Genomic DNA, 11,465 nt, shown 5'->3' with positions numbered 1-11,465 from the left:
CTTCAATCGTTTCATCATTCCTGAGCACGCAGTGCATGATGCCATCAGGGTCGCGCGTGTGTCTGCGCTGCTGTACGAAGTGAGCTTGGAACTTCTCCAATAGCTCTTCGAACCCATCGATTTGCCCAGTCGGCAAGCTTTCGAACCAGACACGCGCCGCGCCCGTGAGGCAGCGAGCAAACATGTGACACCATGTTGGCATCGTCCAGCTTTCTAGGTTTCTAGTGTTATAAAAACCTTGTAAGAAATCGTCTGGATCTGTTGTGCCATCGTACTTGCCCAACCCACTTGGCATCTTAGTTTTGTGTTGAATGGGAGCCTTCGCGATGCGCTCAGTGAATTTTGAATGCTTCACCAAGATGGCTGGCCTGTACGGTGTGGTTACGTCCACTTGCCCTCTCGCTGGTGGGCTGTACGGTGTGTACAGATCCAGATCGGCTTTGGCTCCAGGCGCCATGTTCATGTGCGCGCGGAGCTGTGAGCCTCCTGCATGAGTATCTCGCGTCTTCTTCATGCTGTGCACTTCTTCATCACTAAAATCAGCGTGTTCAGTGTGAACAGAGTGACCATCTTCCGGCGCGCGCGCCCTTTTTGTTGTTCCTTGAATGGTTTGCTTATCAAACGCGAGCCTTTGTGTTAGGTCGGCTAACTTTTTGTGTTTGACCAGCTCATTGTATTTGTCCATTAAACGCCGTTGTTCGTTTATGAGCCATTCTTTAGGGTCATTTGTTTCATCTTCTGGACCCATTGGTCCTTTTTGTTTCGCGCCGGTCAAATTTTGGAACGTGAGATCGTCTGGAGGAGTTTCAGTCTGGCTATGAGGAGTTGTGATGAAGGGATGGTTACTGGTGGTGCGCGCAGAATCACGCGGCACCCTCAAAAACTGTTATCCCTCGTTAACATCCTCACGCTCAATATCCTCCAGAACTTGATCGCTGTTTCGAACACCAGAAATCATGATGAAGTTTTTCAGAGAGAACTGATGAGATTTTGTTGCCGTTGTAACAGGTGATGGCGCCAATGAAGAAACGTGGATCGGATCACTGGTAGACGATCAACTTTCCTCGGTTATGAGTATGCTATTTCACCGATGGTTGTCCGGAGTATGAGTTCTTCCACCTACAAAACGAGCAGCACCGTGAACTTACCCCTCAGAAAGGGACAGAGGGGTCCTCTTTGGGGTAACCCTCCGGTGTGAGAATAAGAGATTGTAGGAGAAGATAATAATAATCTAAGAGTGAGTAAGGAATTGGAATGTATTTTCTTGCTTACCTCCCCTTGTGGAGGTGGTGTGGTATTTATAGTGTTAGGGTTTCCAATGATTGGGCTCAGATCCCATTAGGGCCTTTTTGGCCTCCTCCTATTGCTTTGCGCCACGTGTCCTTAGGACACCTGGTGCTTTTTCATTGATTATTCTCTGACCCAGGCATTTTACCTGACCCATGTGCAATCACGTGGTAGCACATGGGTTTTGCTGAGTTGTCCACCTTTCATTGGCAGCTGTCAACATCAGCATATTCTTATTCCTTAAAGGATACCTTCTGGAAGGTTTGCTGACGAGCACAATCAAGGTTGTCCTTATCCTAATTTGGATAAGGACGAGGTTGATTATGTGCACGTGTGATATGCGCCTATCCTGAGGATGCGCGAAGTCTTCTCTTTATTCTCACGCGCAGATGTTTCATGCGCAGATGTGATATGCGCAAGCATATGTAATATGCGCCACGCGCAGATGTGATATGCGTGAGCATATATGATGCGTGAGCATGCGATATGCGCCACGCGCAGATGTGATATGCGTGAGCATATATGGTGCGCGAGCATGTGATACGCGTGAGCATATGTGATGCGTGAGCATATATGATATGCGCCGTGCGCATAGGTTTTGGCTTTGTGCCTTCATGATATCTTGATTTCAAGCCTCTTGTCTATATCTTGTGGGTTGACCCGCCCCGCTCGATGTTAAGGCGGGTACATACCTCTTCAGCAACGTTATTGTTGTCGCCAGAGGTTGTATCTGAAACAGAAAGTTACACCTCTGGGCGGTCTGGAAGCGTTCGGAGTGATGATGAGTTGCGGCAGAGGCCGATTGAAGGGACTGTGGATTATTCAGAGGAGCGTTACGTGTTCTTGTGTTATAAGAAACCGCAAGTGTGGCCTCCGCATATTGAAGCCGCGGAGTTTGATCGCTTTCCGAGGTTGTTATCGGCTGCTATTGCTTCTAGGAAAATTCATATGAAGAAACAGGTTTGGGTTTTTAATGTTTCTGTTATTTACAGCTGGTTTTGATGCGGATTCTGTGACTCAAAACAGCTAAGTTGGATGGGTCCGGGACCGACATGTTTTAATTATTTGGCCGTAGGTTGTTTATGATCTGGTTTTTGACGGAATTCAAGGACCGAATTGATAAGTAAGGTTCTTTTGAGAAACTAAACCGAGCTGATCAAATTGACCAAAACGGTTTAGTTTTGACGGTTGACTGGTTTGGGCTAGTTTTTTTTTTTAAACGGTATCGTGCCATTAGATTTTCGAAAGTTTAATAAAGTTCAAAAAAGTTAAACCTTTTATTCTTTTAAGCATAAAAGGTATAACTGAAAAAAGTTAAAAAGAAAAAAAAGAACACAATCTAAAACATAACGGTATCGTGCCATTGGGTTTTTTGTTATTAATATACACGCAGGCAGCCACGTCAAGGTTTTTTAACACGTAGGATGGACACGTCATCTAAAACATAACGGAGTTAGTACTCGGTTAGTCGTGGACTGGTGGCAGACACATGTGTGAAAGTTGGGACCGTTGGCAGTTAAAGGGATAGTTGGGACCAGCGCCGGCAAAAATTAAATACTTGGGACCAATAAAAACCAATAGTCCATACAAGATTAATAATATGTAAATCGTTTTTTAATTTTAATGAGATCAAGAAGAAGATTTAAAAAATAATAATAACTCGAAATCAATTAAATTATAATATATACGTATTATAATTATAAGTGGTTATACGCATTATAATTGTTGGGTTACTAAAATTGATTTTTTTGTAAATTATATGGATTAACTAAAAAAATATGATATTTTGGTTAGTTAACTACTAACCAGGCCAAACTTGTCAATTAATATTTAGCTCTGTCGGTGGTTCGGTTTTAGTTGTAATTAAAAATGTTAAAAGTGATAAAAGAGTTGGTATATAAAAACTGTAATAATATATATACGTAACGGTATAATTTGTATCAATGAATAAAAAGGTTCAATAGCCCGTTCCCAACATCACACCAGACCATTGAACTGTCAAACCGCTAAAATCAAACGATTTAAATATCGTGTCACTTCACTTTGTGCGGTCTATCAATTTCATCGGTTTATGAACACCCCTGATTTCATCTAAAATCTTGTGATCAGATATGCTATTTGTTTGTTTATCATTTTATACACATTTTTAGTAACGTGTCGCGTTTATATGATGTTTTGACTAGACCCGTCTAACGATATGCGAGGGACATGATGGGACCGAGTCATCCAATGGAGATATATTAATTTTTCCAGATATGATCAGATACAGGTCAGGTTCCAATCTTAATGAACCAAACGGGTCAAACTAGTTTATAAATAATTTTTAAAAAACTTGGTTTTGCAATTCAAAAAGGGCTGGTGAAGCTGCTTGTTGCCAGTAGACGCCTTCCATATGCAATGGTGATAATTAAGTTTTAATATGAATGAACAAAATTTTAGTGTATTAGTTATTCAAAATTCTTTTTTTTTAAATTAAAAAATAGCCCAATGGATTTTAAAAAGAACTTGTTTCTTTCTTCTTTTCTTTTTTTTTATTAATAACCAATATTAGCAAAATGCAGGAGATTGACTCATCTTGATGTTGACACATTTGTGGAAGAAGTTCTTGTAAAAGAAGGTGAATGGCTGCCCGGAAACCCTGAATCGTTAACAGGAACGTTCATTTTTGTTTGTGCTCATGGTTCACGTGACCAAAGATGTGGTGTTTGTGGGCCTGCTGTGATTGCTCGGCTATGAACCGAAATAGAGTCGCGTGGTCTTCAAACCAAAGTGTCTGTTAGACCATGCTCGCACATTGGTGGTCACAAGTATGCAAGAAATGTTGTCATTTTTGGGTCAAACGATCACGGGATGTAACATCCCGAAATTTCTAAAGTAATATTTATTATATTATTTTGTCGGGTGAAATAAACGAGTTAATGGAACGATAATAATAATAGCAAAATATGAAGACTTAGTAGGATAATTAGATGGGATTAGATATGGACCAAAAGGAAATACGGGCCTTCGGTCCATGAGCTTAAGGGAGTATAAATACCCCCTTAAACCACAATCCTTTCCATTCCATCCATTTATCCATCCTAATCTCTACACACTCCAAAACACACACAACCCAAACCAAGATCCAAAGGCGAGGACCCGGGCTCGTTGGTGCTAGATCGTCGTGACGAACCAAAGCAACAAGACCAGCTCGTGTTCGTAGTTCGACTCATTTACGGTACGTTTATATCGAGAACTTGTTCGTTTAGGTTTGGATTAGTATAGAAATGATAGATCTGTGTTTTTATGGCAAAAAAGAATCCAACAAAGCTAAACTTACTGAAAATGGATATTATTTGATGGGTTAATCGATTGATAAAAGAACCCGTAACCTATATGCCTAAATCGCACCCTTTAAACATCGATGTTAGGTCGATTTGATGGTTGGGGTTTGTAGGCGCTGGTCAGACGATTCCGTGGATACCTAAATCGAGTTATTTGGTTAAGAAACGAAGATGATTAAGGGATTTAAGGACGAACAGTACCTGCAGCTGGACAACTTCGCCTGCAAGCTAAGTTCGCCTGATGAACTTCGCCTGCAAAGCTAAGTTCGCCTGATGACAACTTCGCTGCAAAGCTAAGTTCGCCTGATGACAACTTCGCCTGCAAAGCTAAGTTCGCCTGATGAACTTCGCCTGCAAAGCTAAGTTCGCCTGATGACAACTTCTCCTGCAAAGCTAAGGTCGCCTAATGAACTTCGCCTGCAAAGCTAAGTTCGCCTAAGGTTTAACTTCGCCTAAAGCTAAGTTCGCCTAAGGTTTAACTTCGCCTAAAGCTAAGTTCGCCTAAGGTTTAACTTCGCCTAAAGCTAAGTTCGCCTAAGGTTTAACTTCGCCTAAAGCTAAGTTTGCCTAAGGTTTAACTTCGCCTAAAGTCAAGTTCGATTAGAAAATAAATTACAAACGATAAGTAAAAGTAAGCTAATACTAGGCCACCAGATTAAATCAGGCGAGTATTGATACGTGTAACTTATACAGTCAGCCGAGCTCAGTTAAAGAAGGGATTTACAACTATCGGAGGAAGAAGCAGAGTTCAGGTGAGTTCTAGCCCCATTTATGTGTTATGTTTTCGGGGCTGTGTGCATACTCGATATGTTTGTTAATACGCTTATCCTAAGAGATAAGTGTATGCCTTATGTGAATGATGTGATATGTATGAATGATTGCTTGATGGTACGTGAACGATCTTCGGATATTGCATGTACTGTCAGGTTGTAACGCTATGTATAAGGTAAGTATGATATGTATGCTTATGTGTATGAACGTGAAAAAGTTAATAAAAGAAGGAAATGATGGTTGTATGGTTGTATGGTTACGAAAAGGGTAGCGAGCCCTAATAATACTCGAGGTATGATGTATGGTTGTATGGTAACGAAGAGGGAATCGAACCCTACTAATATTCGAGAACTAGGGAACCGAACCCTACTAATATTCGAGGAAAGAGGGTACCGAGCCCTAATAATACTCGAGGAACGAGGGTACCGAGCCCTAATAATACTCGAGGAAGGAGGGTACCGAGCCCTAATAATACTCGAGGTATGATGTATGGTTGTATGGTAACGAAGAGGGAATCAAACCTTACTAATATTCGAGAACTAGGGAACCGAACCCTACTAATATTCGAGGAAAGAGGGTACCGAGCCCTAATAATACTCGAGGAAAGAGGGTACTGAGCCCTAATAATACTCGAGAAAGGAGGGTATCGAGCCCTAATAATACTCGAGGTATGATGTATGGTTGTATGGTAACGAAGAGGGAATCGAACCCTACTAATATTCGAGAACTAGGGAACCGAACCCTACTAATATTCGAGGAAAGAGGGTACCGAGCCCTAATAATACTCGAGGAAAGAGGGTACCGAGCCCTAATAATACTCGAGGAAGGAGGGTACCGAGCCCTAATAATACTCGAGGAAGGAGGGTACCGAGCCCTAATAATACTCGAGGAATGTAGGGCGTAATGCTCTTTATAACGTATGATATGAAAGTAAGTTAATACAAAAGAAAGTATGAAAGTATGAAAGTATGAATGAAAGAATATAAGTTTATGTGTATTGTATAGTGTATGATTAACTAGAACTCACTCAGCGTAGCTGACTTTTAGTATGCACGCAGGTGAGTAGAATGAGACAGCTAGCTTGAGCGGGCACATGGTGGGCGAATAGGAGACTGGCATTTGAAGACTCAAGATGTTTTAATGTAATTGACGTTTATTTTGAAAGACAAGAATGTTTAATTAAGGCAAGTTTTGGATTGTTGTAACGTTTCATGAAAGTTTTTATATTCCGCGAAAGTTTTAATGAACTCTGATTTGTAAGAACTGTGTTTATGAGTAAATCCGACGCTAAAGTAAGGCTACTGCGTTCGGGGCCTTACAAGTTGGTATCAGAGCATAAGTTCGAGAGATTTAAGCATCCTACATGCTTAGACTCGAACAGAGAATGAGATTTAAAATGAGAAAGAAAGAAGATGCCAGTTCAAGATAGCCATGTGTCACTCAAGCAAGCTCAGTAAAAGTAAAGTGTATGGTAAATGGTGTATGTTAATGTTGGCTTATTTGCTAAATGAAGAATGAGTGCAGGTTAGGGATAGGATTAATTGATCTTAACTGATTAACTGTTTAAGAGTATAAACAAGCACAAGTGAAATCATGAAGGGAAGTATGTAGAACCTGAGGAGTAACGCAAATAGTTAATTACACTTGATCAACGTCATTAACTACTTACTTTACAAATCATGTGCTAAATAATTCCTAGAGTGATGACGTTTATGTTTTCCCTTTAGAATACTAATGGCTGGAGCTGGAGAAATTGTTGGAACTGGAGGTCGCACTGGACGTCGTGGTAGGCCTCGTCTTGTCTGGCAACCCTCGGTAGAAGAAGCTTCCAACACCGGAGACGAAGGAGGCGCAGCTGGAGGAAACTCGAGCAACAACGAAGGACATCAACTTGACCCTGCTGTTCTAGCTGCCATTGCCCAAGCTGTGGCAACTGCCATGAAGACTGGGAATCCCGAAGGATCTGCTGGAAGAATTGCTGAAGGATCAGGAGAGAATGGTAGGAAGGATGGTGATGGAGGGAAGGGTGACTCGAGTGAAGCTGGATTTGTCAAGGTTGGTGATGGAAAGAGAGGTCGAGGTGGGTGTAACTACAAGTCCTTCAAGGGATGCGACCCGCCGAAGCTGACTGGTTTGGGAGATGCAATCGCTACTCTTCAATGGATAACCACTATGGACAAGATTATCCGCATTAGCGAATGCCGTCCCGACCAAGCTGTGGGTTATGTTACTCAGTCATTTGAGGAAGAAGCTATGTATTGGTGGGAAAGTGTGGAGCAGAGAAAGACTAGGGATGAGATTAAGGCGTTGAGATGGGACGATCTGAAAGAGTTGGTGATGAAGAAGTTGTGTGCAGATGCCGAGGTTGAAAGGACGGAGATGAAGTTCCTGAATTTAAAGGCCGGTATGATGACGCATCGTGAGTATACTACTGAATTCAACCGACTAACTAGGTTGGTTCCTGATATGGTTGACACTGAGGTCAAGGGAATCAAATGTTATGTGAGGGGATTGCCACAAAAAGTCCGCATGTTAGTCAGGGCAAATAAACCTGCTACTTTTGACTCTCTGTTGAACTTGCAGAAGTGGTTTATGCTGACCTGGCTGAGGACGATGTGGTGGTGGAGGAAAAGAAGGAGAAGAAATGGGCTACCTCTGCTAAGCGGTCTGGCGAGATGGTGACAACAACTGATGGGAGGAAGGCCAAGGTTGGGAACAAGGATGCATGTAAGACGTGTGGGCAAGTGCACCAGGGAGAATGCAGGACTGGGACAGACAGGTGCTATCGGTGTGGAAAGAGTGGGCATTACTCTCGAGAATGCCCTGATCGTCCAAAGTGCTTCAAATGCGAAAAAGCTGACCACATGGCTAGGGATTGCAAAGAATCAGGGGCGGGAGGTGCGAAAGGATAAAGACTTGGGGAAACTGCAGAGAGGAACACTAGATGAAGGAATAATTGCTCATGCAATGGTTTTATTAAATTACATTTGCTTAAGAACTTGTTTTGTGTTAAGGTTTAAAACTTATGTTTATCAGTGACGTGTAATATATTGAGTTTGGTTATGAATGATTATTATGTTATGATGAAATGTTGTTTTAGACAATAGTGTTAAAAGTACTAATCGAAGCCTTGGAAGGATGAGATGAGTCTTGGTACATCGAGGGTCTCATGGACAAGCTACCTTAAATAGCTAAAACACATGACCACCATTCGATGGCTGCAAAGTCGGGAGTAAGAAGGATAACTAAGAAAGCAAAGATGATTCAATGAAGTGTGCGATTATAAAGAAAAAGGTATTCCTTTTACAAAGGTATTCCTTTTAAAGGAATAAGCTAGGTTTCGGGGACGAAACCTCTTTAAGGAGGGAAGACTTGTAACATCCCGAAATTTCTAAAGTAATATTTATTATATTATTTTGTCGGGTGAAATAAACGAGTTAGTGGAACGATAATAATAATAGCAAAATATGAAGACTTAGTAGGATAATTAGATGGGATTAGATATGGACCAAAAGGAAATATGGGCCTTCTGTCCATGGGCTTAAGGGAGTATAAATACCCCCTTAAACCACAATCCTTTCCATTCCATCCATTTATCCATCCTAATCTCTACACACTCCAAAACACACACAACCCGAACCAAGATCCAAAGGCGAGGACCCGGGCTCGTTGGTGCTAGATCGTCGTGACGAACCAAAGCAACAAGACCAGCTCGTGTTCGTAGTTCGACTCATTTACGGTACGTTTATATCGAGAACTTGTTCGTTTAGGTTTGGATTAGTATAGAAATGATAGATCTGTGTTTTTATGGTAAAAACGAATCCAACAAAGCTAAACTTACTGAAAATGGATATGATTTGATAGGTTAATCGATTGATAAAAGAACCTGTAACCTATATGCCTAAATCGCACCCTTTAAACATCGATGTTAGGTCGATTTGATGGTTGGGGTTTGTAGGCGCTGGTCAGACGATTCCGTGGATACCTAAATCGAGTTATTTGGTTAAGAAACGAAGATGATTAAGGGATTTAAGGACGAACAGTACCTGCAGCTGGACAACTTCGCCTGCAAGCTAAGTTCGCCTGATGAACTTCGCCTGCAAAGCTAAGTTCGCCTGATGACAACTTCGCTGCAAAGCTAAGTTCGCCTGATGACAACTTCGCCTGCAAAGCTAAGTTCGCCTGATGAACTTCGCGTGCAAAGCTAAGTTCGCCTGATGACAACTTCGCCTGCAAAGCTAAGTTCGCCTGATGAACTTCTCCTGCAAAGCTAAGTTCGCCTAAGGTTTAACTTCGCCTAAAGCTAAGTTCGCCTAAGGTTTAACTTTGCCTAAAGCTAAGTTCGCCTAAGGTTTAACTTCCCCTAAAGCTAAGTTCGCCTAAGGTTTAACTTCGCCTAAAGTCAAGTTCGATTAGAAAATAAATTACAAACGATAAGTAAAAGTAAGCTAATACTAGGCCACCAGATTAAATCAGGCGAGTATTGATACGTGTAACTTATACAGTCAGCCGAGCTCAGTTAAAGAAGGGATTTACAACTATCGGAGGAAGAAGCAGAGTTCAGGTGAGTTCTAGCCCCATTTATGTGTTATGTTTTCGGGGCTGTGTGCATACTCGATATGTTTGTTAATACGCTTATCCTAAGAGATAAGTGTATGCCTTATGTGAATGATGTGATATGTATGAATGATTGCTTGATGGTACGTGAACGATCTTCGGATATTGCATGTACTGTCAGGTTGTAACGCTATGTATAAGGTAAGTATGATATGTATGCTTATGTGTATGAACGTGATAAAGTTAATAAAAGAAGGAAATGATGGTTGTATGGTTGTATGGTTACGAAAAGGGTACCGAGCCCTAATAATACTCGAGGTATGATGTATGGTTGTATGGTAACGAAGAGGGAATCGAACCCTACTAATATTCGAGAACTAGGGAACCGAACCCTACTAATATTCGAGGAAAGAGGGTACCGAGCCCTAATAATACTCTAGGAAAGAGGGTACCGAGCCCTAATAATACTCGAGGAAGGAGGGTACCAAGCCCTAATAATACTCGAGGTATGATGTATGGTTGTATTGTAACGAAGAGGGAATTGAACCCTACTAATATTCGAGAACTAGGGAACCGAACCCTACTAATATTCGAGGAAAGAGGGTACCGAGCCCTAATAATACTCGAGGAAAGAGGGTACCGACGAGGAAAGAGGGTACCGAGCCCTAATAATACTCGAGGTATGATGTATGGTTGTATGGTAACGAAGAGGGAATCGAACCCTACTAATATTCGAGAACTAGGGAACCGAACCCTACTAATATTCGAGGAAAGAGGGTACCGAGCCCTAATAATACTCGAGGAAAGAGGGTACCGAGCCCTAATAATACTCGAGGAAGGAGGGTACCGAGCCCTAATAATACTCGAGGTATGATGTATGGTTGTATGGTAACGAAGAGGGAATCGAACCCTACTAATATTCGAGAACTAGGGAACCGAACCCTACTAATATTCGAGGAAAGAGGGTACCGAGCCCTAATAATACTCGAGGAAAGAGGGTACCGAGCCCTAATAATACTCGAGGAAGGAGGGTACCGAGCCCTAATAATACTCGAGGAAGGAGGGTACCGAGCCCTAATAATACTCGAGGAATGTAGGGTGTAATGCTCTTTATAACGTAAGATATGAAAGTAAGTTAATACAAAAGAAAGTATGAAAGTATGAAAGTATGAATGAAAGAATATAAGTTTATGTGTATTGTATAGTGTATGATTAACTAGAACTCACTCAGCGTAGCTGACTTTTAGTATGCACGCAGGTGAGTAGAATGAGACAGCTAGCTTGAGCGGGCACATGGTGGGCGAATAGGAGACTGGCATTTGAAGACTCAAGATGTTTTAATGTAATTGACGTTTATTTTGAAAGACAAGAATGTTTAATTAAGGCAAGTTTTGGATTGTTGTAACGTTTCATGAAAGTTTTTATATTCCGCGAAAGTTTTAATGAACTCTGATTTGTAAGAACTGTGTTTATGAGTAAATCCGACGCTAAAGTAAGGCTACCGGGTTCGGGGCCTTACACGGGAAA

At 41.6% G+C, this 11,465-nt stretch overlaps 1 protein-coding gene across 1 annotated transcript; it reads left to right on the top strand.

Annotated features, from left to right (window-relative positions):
- The first annotated feature begins 1,959 nt into the window (after window positions 1–1,959).
- LOC143603047 (uncharacterized) lies at window positions 1,960–4,126 on the top strand. Its single transcript, XM_077079972.1, has 3 exons — window positions 1,960–2,247; window positions 3,471–3,556; window positions 3,849–4,126. The coding sequence occupies exons 1-3, from the start codon at window positions 1,960–1,962 to the stop codon at window positions 4,021–4,023; spliced, it is 549 nt and encodes a 182-aa protein (XP_076936087.1). The 3' UTR covers window positions 4,024–4,126.
- The last annotated feature ends 7,339 nt before the right edge of the window (window positions 4,127–11,465 follow it).

This window comes from Bidens hawaiensis, unplaced genomic scaffold (genome assembly GCF_021521415.1).
Source record: "Bidens hawaiensis isolate Kalapana, Puna unplaced genomic scaffold, B.hawaiensis_p1.1 tig00060385_1, whole genome shotgun sequence".
Taxonomy (NCBI): Eukaryota; Viridiplantae; Streptophyta; class Magnoliopsida; order Asterales; family Asteraceae; genus Bidens; species Bidens hawaiensis.
The sequence above is the reverse complement of the archived record's forward strand: the minus strand, read 5'-3'. Positions and strand labels throughout refer to the sequence as shown.

Bases quoted from the DNA above. Each gene is read 5' to 3' on its own strand.
- LOC143603047 (XM_077079972.1), top strand. From the start codon at position 1,960: ATGTTAAGGCGGGTACATACCTCTTCAGCAACGTTATTGTTGTCGCCA. The intron at 2,248-3,470 runs GTTTGGGTTTTT...TGTTTTGACTAG, and splicing joins AAATTCATATGAAGAAACAG to ACCCGTCTAACGATATGCGA. The intron at 3,557-3,848 runs GTCAGGTTCCAA...AGCAAAATGCAG, and splicing joins CCAGATATGATCAGATACAG to GAGATTGACTCATCTTGATG.